The following is a 9651-nucleotide window of genomic DNA, read 5'->3' as shown; positions in this document are numbered from 1 at the left end:
CCTGTCAGTCTCACTGCGCCGCGCAGAGCCGATGCTTTGCTCAGCCTCGGCAGGCAGCACCTACCAGCAGAGCATCGGTACCTACGTGTGCGCACACCGCGAGGGGACGAGACGGGGCCAGGATGCCCAGGAGGAGAGCAAACACTGCCTCTATTTCCCACCACCTAATACAAAAGAAAAACACATCAGGCTATTACAAATAATGTATCCTCAAATCACATCTTACCCATTAAGAAAAACTACAGTAAACTCAAATCAAAAGAAAAAAAATAGTGTTTTATTAACTACCACACTGTTATAATACACTTTAAACGTACAATAAGGTAGCCTTTAAATTTGAGGTGGTTTTAAGAATAACAAATGAACAGATTTCCAAATGTTTGTAAATAGGTGAACTGCAGTAATTATTGTTATACAGTTTTGGAAAATGGTATAGCACTTACAGACTGGCTATGTAACTTCATTTTGTACATTTTTCTATAATTGAAAATATAAACAGTAATTAAAAAATAAAAAGAAAATTCAGCATAATAAAAAAACATATATGTTTATCAGTTAAATGTACTGGATACATACAATTTTTAAGGGAAGAAGCAAAAAGGAAAGATGGCTGATATTTAAATGCAGATTGACTAACCAAAAACTAAACAACAAACAAATAAAAACCTCATAAAACCCCTAGTTCACTATGACTATATCCATATGTTTGGGAGTACTGTCAATATGGAAGTGATTTTTCTGTTGTATTTGCATATGTTATATTTTACTGGTAATTTACATGATGGCTTTTAAGGCCCTGGCAGACAGATGTTTTTGGAAAAAGATCTGATAAAAATCACTGCTGAGACGCAATACACCTTATTTTTGGTCCTCCAATGTTCAAGAGAAGGGATATACTTCACTATAACATTTGCCTTACCACCCAAATGCCTCAACCTATACATTTTTTTTTTTAACATTTTAAACTTTTTAAACATTGGTTATATTGCCCACCTTGGTTATTGAAAGAATATTAACAAGACATCATTTTGGCAAATTAAATCTTAAACATGGCTTTTCAATAGGATTTAAAAGGTGACTATACCTAGAGTTCCATGTTAAAATGTAGTTTTCAAAATCTTACAAGAGTAATGCTTAAAATATTGTACATAGTTAACCTAATTAAAATAATTAGCTTCAAAATGACAAGTTGATGAGCTAAGTAAAGCCTACACTATGTAACATTTGCTTGGAAACTTGATTTGTCAGTTATGCATAATAAAAATTCCAGTCATCAAGAAAATTACAAAATTTCTTTTATCATAACATGATTTCTTTTCACCCATCAACTTCTTTTATCTTACAATAGATAAATACCAACATGTTCTCATTTTTTACACTAAACCACACAGGATTGATGCATTTGGTTAGACTACCATTTCCATCGTTAAATTCATTTTTTTTTAATATAACTTGGTAAAATTTCATCTCTTCTAGATTCCAAAAGTACCTACAAAACCCATGCAATTTTACCATTTTAATATACTATGGAATATCATACAAAGTAAGGCATTTCAGTGTCATGTATAACCAAGTTACTGTCAATCCAAAAATTTTTGCACATCAATAAAAAGATATCTAAGAACTTAGGAACAATATTCTTCTCACTACTGTATAAAAATAACCACAATTAATAGGTATCTTGTGTAATATTTACTCCATTGTCTCGTTTCCCGAAACTGTGACAAGCTGTAAAGGTATTTCAGTGTTGGTAAGAATATCTTGATTGCTGGTGCCAGTTGTATTAACAGTTCCTATTCCTGAAACAGAACCTTGTTGAATATTTGCAAGGATAAGCGTTGTTCCTCCTGCAGTAATCAAAGTATCATCAGGTGTTGCTTCAACTGATGCCAGCACTGTACTGCTAGAGTTAATACCTTTTTTATTCTGATGTGTTTTAATATGTTTGGCAAGGTGGTCACTTCTCATAAAGCGCTTTGAACACTCTGGACACACAAACTTCTTCTCACCTGTCACATTGGATAGAAGGAAAAATTATTTTCAAGAACTTTAAGAAAACAAAACATGCAAACAACAGTAATAATCACGATAACTTATTACCTGTAAGAGTCAGAATTCTAATACCATCTATGCTGAAGAAAAAATAAAACAAATTGACACTATGAACTTGAATTATTTTTAAGAATTTCTAAGCACGCACGACAAATCCTTTAAAGGGATTCATTTATTTTTCTGTCTTGCTGAGTTTTGTAAGTTCTTCTAGAGAAGCTAAATAACAGCACCATCTAACATCCTCAGGCTGCATGTTTTGCTGTGTCTAAGTTTCACTGCAATAAGTAACATTTTAAGAGGAGAACAAATCCTGCAGAATCATGGACAGGGAGGATCACTTGAGCTCCCTCCAGAATCTGTTCCCTCCAGAGTCTGTTGAGACCAACAGACACAGGATCATAAGATAATTCAGGCTGGAAAGGACCTCTGGATACTGACCTCCTGCTCTAAGAAGGCTCACCTACTCAGGGCTGCTCACATGCTCAGAGGTTGACCAGGCAGCTTGGGGCTTTATCAATTCTGGTCTTGAAAAACTCTAAGGATGGAGACTGCACAACCCAGCTATTACTGCAGTGAAAAAGTTTTCTTTATAACCCATCCAACAGTCTTGTTTCAACTTCTTCCCTTAGTCTCTCACCACCCTGCAAAGTTTGGCTCTATCTACTCCCTGGAAAGATGGAAGCACTAGTTTCATTTCTGTTCTCATGTTAGACAACAAGACAGAGATCCTGGGGTGCCTGTATCTCTAGTGAGTACTGGAAGCGTGAAGCTGGGAGCTGTGAAAAAAGGCTCCTTCCTGGTTTGTGAATGACATCTAATCCCTTGGCCATCTAACCCTTAACTTTGTTATTTAATAAACAAGAGAAAAAGCTTTTTTTTAAAAAAAAAGCTGGAACAACAGTTCTACTCTGGTTCAAACACATAACATATGCTTAAATCAAAGTAAATCAACCATTAACCTGTGTTAATATTAGCTTTAAGTGCCAGTTCTGAATCAAAATAGTGCTGTTTTTCCTCTTTGGATCTCCTAAGGAAGCTAAAATGCACACACAGCTCTAAGTACTAGCCAATTTCAGAAAATTCGTACAACATTACAATCAATCCTCCCCGCCCCCCACCCCAACCTGTTTTCTTCTCAGAAATTATTTATCCAAGAGCCCTCCATGACACTGCTTTAGTTAAGAGCGTGAAAACCTGTGTGTGTTCTTCGGTGTCGCTGCAGCTCATCGCTGCGAGTGAACCTCTTTCCACAGTACATCCAAGTACAAATAAAGGGACGCTCTCCAGAATGCCAGCGGAGATGAGCTCTCAAATGTGAGGTTTTGCCATACACTTTGCCACACCCTGGTATGTGACAAATGTGTTGCTTCTTTTTTCCCAAGTTGGAGCCCCTGTTTAAAAGAAAAAAAAAAAGGAAGAAAAAAAGAAAAGAATCATTCTATAAATTCTTCCTAAATATCGGTCATATGTAAAAATAGGGTCACAAAAACCACAGATCTGCAAATGAGTCTGAGCAACTTTTCTTTTTTGTTTCAAACAAAATCAGACCCAAGGATACTCCATAAGAGGCTGGAACTACATTGTGTAACAATATCCAGTTTCTGCAGCAAACTAAATTCAATGGCAAGTTAGATTTAAGTGACAGAAGTGTAATCTTTAATGGATATGCACATGCAGTTGGAAATACAATCATTATAGCAACTCGTACTATTTTAATCCTGAAGTACCTATATTTTGGATTTCTCCCAGTTTCAGTTTTTACTATGCCAAAGAAGGTTTTGGCAAAGAAAAACACACATGAGTGCAATTGCCAAAAGGGAAAGAGGAAGTTTGGCAAGTGGAAAGAGAACAGATGGGGCTTTTGGCATGCTGGGAAAACGTGAAAAACGCTTTGGGTTGAAAGATAAGCATACCTACCTGAGTATTTCCACTAAAAGGAGCAGAAGTGAAACAATTGATTTTGCTGACATTTAAATTGGCTCTTTGGGAGTTCAGAAATGAAATCCATTAAAATTAACACATAATTCACACGGAGTATAATCCAAACTCCTAAGCTTGATGCCTAATTTAAGATGCTGCCCTACAGAAATGCTAGGTGACTGACTCAGCAGAAGGACCTAAAGTTCTACACAAAAGCTTTTTAGAAAATCACCAGAGAGGTAAGTGCCTCTGAAGACCCAGAGAAAAGGATGAGCTTGGCCAGTGCAGGGCTTCAGAACCGATTTATGCCTATTTAAGTGTTTGTTGCCACTGAAAGGGACCCTCCAGGGTGCAGATCTGGCTGACAAGGCAGCCACATGTAAATGCGGGTACAGAGGGAGGACACTGGAACACGCAGCCAAGCATGAGGCCATGTTATTCACCAGCAATGGTAACTTAACTTGGGGTGCTCGGCATCGGCGTAGCTGTCTAGGGCCTAAGGATTTGCAAAGCAGCTACAAGACCTAGATTCTCATCTCCTCTGCCAGAGCAGCTCTGTATGTCTAGTGAGGGTTCAGTGTAAAATGCATACACATTTTATGGAGCTAGGACTTGGAGCAGGCATTTCTAAATACGCACACTAAAACACTCACAGCATCTAAAAGGATTTCCAACGTAATTAGTTATTTTACTAATACATTCAAGACAAACCAGGAAAGCAAGGAGATAAAAACCAATTAAGTCCTAGAAAGTGTTCCCAAGAATTTAAATCTCAATTTAGAGTGGGATCCATCCTGCTACTGTTTTATTCATCACTGTGGCCTGTCTTTAAGCTTTCACTTTTACGTACTAATTTTTTTCATGACATTTAGGTTTTTACTTCAGAATAAATTTAATGGCAGGTGAACTAGAAAGTGAAAAAAAGACTTTCAAGTCCTGATGTTGGAGCAGTAGAATCATATAAGCCTATGGATATGATGCCTGAAGAGATTCTGTTCATCTCTGTATTTTTTCAGTTGCCATTCCTCAATCTAGAGCCTCACAGAAATTTCATCTCTCTGTTCTTCCCAACTTCATTTTAAATTTCCTGCACCTCTTACCTTAGGCTCTTCCCTCATTATTAGTCTCCGCAATAATATTTTTGACTCAGTCTTTTTCAAATGTCCCAAGAGGAGATCACTTCTTTGGACAAAGCCAGACTTTTTTGGATTTGTTTACTTCATATATTTTTCTATCCCAACTGCAGCATCATTTTTTGATAATTTTACTACATCTAAATTAACAGGATCACACCCTTCTACTGCCTCCCTTCAAAAATTAAAAAAAAAAAAAAGCAAAAATTAACTCTAGCGTCAAACAATTTCCTTCACATTATGTCACCTACACAAGTAGTCCAGTATTCACAAGGTTTGAACATTCAGGCAATCTCAAAGCAATTTAGCAAAACATCCTTAGATTCCCACTTTCCCTTTTCTAGTTTCCAAGATCCTGCAGACAGCCAAACTAAAGCAAACTGAAGCAGAAAAAACACAGGGTACTCATAGCAGCCACCCAAAATACCCAATCCTCTAGACTCAAAGGAAGAAATTTAATATATTCTTCCTTCTGTCCCACTGCAGCCACTTTCCTGGTTCTCAGATTCTAGGTTCACCATCATCTAATGATCTGGTTCTAGACACTTTTTTCTAGCCTCTCTTTTTTGGTGGCTCATGACATCCAGCAATTGCAGTGCTGCTTTTTTGGCAATAAAGGCAAAGAACATCTGTGTCTTTTCCCCATTTTATTGTCTTGGTAACTGAAAGAATTCTCTACAGGCCCTTGCTATCCTGTATCTTTAACTGCCTGTCCTATTCCAAGCAACCCTAGAACGTGCTCAGCTCATGTTTATTATAACAAAATATATTTCTGAAGTGGAGAATGCTTCTACAATCAGATTTTTAGTAAGTATTTAATCCTCAAACCTTTTGCAAAATTTACTATATTCCTCTCTTCTGCAATAATCAGCGTAAATATTTTGTAATGTTGCATGATACATACATAAATTACATGAAATCTTATCAAAATGCCATTAGAATGATTTTAAGATTCTAAAGCCAATCATTCAAAGGGGCTTGAATGGAAACAGCAGGTCAGTGTTTTAGTCCAGATTTAATGAAACCAAGGTTCAACTCCTGGGCAGTTTACTTTCCTTAGGTGGTGTAATATGTGTAACTAAACACTTTACCCAACTGGAAAGATAATTCTTTAGTGGAGTGTGATGACCAAAGTAAGGGGAAGTTCAGGGATTTGCAGGATGAAATCCACAAGACTACCGGCAATGAGTAACTATTTACCTATACATTCTGCTATAGGCAACTGCTTGTGCGCGTCACGGGCTCTGAACTGACGGGACAGGAGCCAGGATCTCTCGGGCCACTCTGCAGCTGCAGCTCTCTGGCACTGTGCCTAACTGCCAAGAGGCCTGGAGCAGCGCTGTCTTGCAGCCACAGTCACCAGCTAAGGGTCTACACCTCGCCTGGAGTCTTCAAAGCAATCAATATTGAACCGTTTTTATAGCACATTTTTATTTCATAGACTGGACACTACATTTCTCAATTACCATGCAGAATGCAATGGCTTCAGCAGTAGAGACCTTCATCTATGAAGAACAAAACTTTTAGTCCAGCAGTACTTAATTTCTAGGAGGAACACTAGATATTTACTTAAGGCATAAGTTTACCAGTGATTTTAAGAATGTGTTTTTAGAGTTATAGATCTGAAGTGATTCTCAAGAGCACTGTTCCTCTGTAGATCTAGACAGCAGTTTCTCCAGAGATCAGCAAGAGAAGGGTGCAATTTCCACCTAACTTTTAACGCCTAAGCCTCAATCCTAGCCAGTCCATTCAGGATCCAAGTCATCCTTTGAGGTGCATCCTTCTCTTCTCTTGTTCCCCATTTACTGTGTAGGTTTAAAGCCATATGGCTATAATTTATACATCCAATACACCAGAAATGGCTCTTTTATTTTCTTCCTTTCCCCATGCCAAATACAATAAAGACAATAGTAGTTCCTTGCTTCACAGAAGTGGTAAAAATATAAATACTTTGAAGACTACGATGTGCTCCAATTCTGCACCAGGAGTCAAAAAAAAGCGAAGGAAAAAAAAAGACAAAAATAGAGAAAAAGAAGACAGCATAAAATGCCAAAAAACTATGGCTATACAACACATGAAATTATGGCAAAGCCTGCATATGTAAAGTAACATGCTACTTGTTCCTACCCCACTCAGTACACAGCGGAGAGAGTTTTCATTGAATAAAGAGCTATTCATTTTCTTCCATACTGATTTAATGTGTGTTTTCCTTTTCTTGCCACTTTTATATTATTTAAATATTGCATTAAACACAGTTACTCATTTCCCCAGAGATTCTTTCTCATCATGGACACTCGCAACAGTTTAAGCCATTCATCAGCACTAACAAATTTATCTTGCAACATGCCTGTAGAGAACTTGATATAGCGTCCTCGCTTTCAGTAATTCAAAAAGGAGGCAGAGAGAGATTAAGACCCAAACTCCCAAACACACACCAAGGGGCTGGGTCAAGTTGGAGACCCCAAGAGCTTTTTCTGCCAGAGTACCGCAATGTTCCCAGTGCAGCTCAACTGACTTCATTACTACTTCGCACAATGAACTCAGCACTTCTGCAGGGAAAAATACAGGGTTGATGGACAAACATCCTCCAATCTTCAGAGCCCCAATATTTCAGCCTCTAAAAAATGAGGAACATGCTCTTGTAGTAACCTCCTGTGAAGGATTTACTTTCAGATTTCCTTAAGTTCCCTATTCCATTCCCTACGTGCCTTGCAGTTTCTGCAATACATGAATGAGATCACATTCACTGCGCAACTCTGATTCATCCCCTTGGCATCATGTATCATATGCACCAACTAGCACGGAGGTCACATGGAAAAAATAGCATGAAGTCATGTAATTAGTAACCAGATCATAATGCATATGCACAAATGTTAGAATTAAAGTTGCACAAGAAATATTAACTTTGGCATTTCCCAATTTTCAATTCTTCAGTTTCACAGTCCCAACATTATTGTGAACATTATCTGAAGGAAACTATAAAAGCTAATGTCCTATTGTCTGAAACTGTATAGACTCCCAGATGAATCACCAGCAGAGTTGAAAGATAAAATAAAACACAAAATTATAGCACTGGAGATATATGAGTAACTACAGAAGCCATGGAACCTGATCAAAGTACATCAGGAGAAGGGAGACACTTTCCAGTGGGCTCACAGAAAACTGCTCCACCAACTGTAAGTACTTTCACTCTTTCTCTGTTTCCCATATGGACATTTACTACTAGTCTCCTCCATCTCCCCATTATCCTATTTCTATTCTTGTCTTAAACTCTACTCACAGCCTGATTTCCTGTTGTACTTCTCCTGCGTTGGACATTTGTTATCTCCCAGGCCTTTCCTTAGAGCAGATTTCAGACAACCATCTCTCTCACCTCCCTTCTAACTCTTCTCAACTCTTTCCCAAATTCCTATCTGAGTTTTGGTCAGACCACACACTTCTCAGCTACTATCAAAAGCATCTCTGAAATGACGGTCTCTCAAGCTTCAACTTCAAAATTTGGTGCTACAGCAACTCCTCTTAATAGGAAGAAGATATAAAGTACAGATATATCCAAATTAAAGTTCTTGGAGCCTAGAATAAAGCACGAGGAGGATGGACCATATGAAATCACTGTGGCTCAAAGAAATATGATCTGTGCAAACGTTCTCTACAGTTTTCTTCCAGGCTGAAGCAAATCTCAACCCAGTTTATACTCTGGACAGATTTTGATGGACAGAACAAAGGTGCCCCCAGAGGTTACATGTCCAAGTTCGTGTTCCACTGAACTGCATGTAGCATCTCAACACGAGCGAACTGACAGGAAAAGATGCTGCACAGCCTTAAACACAGACGTTATTACCATCTTCCCTCAGATGAAAATGTATCAAGGTATTTTTGTATTAAAATACTAAGTTTTACTCAGCATGATCATCTACTATATCACCTCACTATGCCTGCAAAGAAGGTATCTAGAAAATACAACAAAATCACATTAGACCTGACAACAGAAGTGTTTGGTCAGCACTGTTACAACTCTGAGCCACTGGACACTGACAATTCTTCAAACAGAACTCAGTAATTTACATCATAATTCTCACATAAATAAGGCCTCCCTTTTAGAGGAGAAAATAAATACCATAAAAATGAAAACTCTACTATACTGGAGGGAAGTCTTTGCTTTGTACCAAATATAACGTTACCCTCAATACTTTCCCTTGTAAAAGGCACTCTCATATCCCCCCTTTCCATATTATATCCATAGTTAAGATATTTGGAAGGAAATGTTTTAAAATAGAATAAACTCTTTGTAAGAACAAAAAGCTGAAAAAATGTTTCATGAGATGTGTAACAACGAAGCATGGCTGAAATCAGCAGGTATTTCATATCTTTGAATCATCCATATTTCCACTAAATTTGACTGAAAAAACAACCATTCAGTTCAAAATTTGGTATTTAGTTATACAAACCTTGGTCTTCTTAGGAAATGAGCTAAAAAATAAAAAAAAATAAAAAAGGTAGGATAACTGTATTTTTTATAAGACTCCAAGGCAATCAAATCGTAAAA

At 37.6% G+C, this 9651-nt stretch overlaps 1 protein-coding gene across 1 annotated transcript in view; it reads right to left on the bottom strand.

Annotated features, from left to right (window-relative positions):
• Window positions 1-255: 255 nt before the first annotated feature.
• SP3 (Sp3 transcription factor) overlaps window positions 256-9651 on the bottom strand; it is a 31249-nt gene continuing 21853 nt past the window's right edge. Inside the window, exons 6-7 of the mRNA XM_088527037.1 lie at window positions 3247-3443; window positions 256-2009 (exon numbers count right to left, since the gene is read on the bottom strand). Of these exons, the coding sequence (XP_088383163.1) occupies window positions 1693-2009; window positions 3247-3443 (514 nt within the window). The 3' untranslated portion in view covers window positions 256-1692. The remainder of the gene's footprint in view (window positions 2010-3246; window positions 3444-9651) is intronic.

This window comes from Tinamus guttatus, unplaced genomic scaffold, assembly GCF_059628265.1.
Source record: "Tinamus guttatus ecotype Peru unplaced genomic scaffold, ASM5962826v1 Tinamus_guttatus_pri_ptg000260l, whole genome shotgun sequence".
Classification (NCBI taxonomy): Eukaryota; Metazoa; Chordata; class Aves; order Tinamiformes; family Tinamidae; genus Tinamus; species Tinamus guttatus.
The sequence above is the reverse complement of the archived record's forward strand: the minus strand, read 5'-3'. Positions and strand labels throughout refer to the sequence as shown.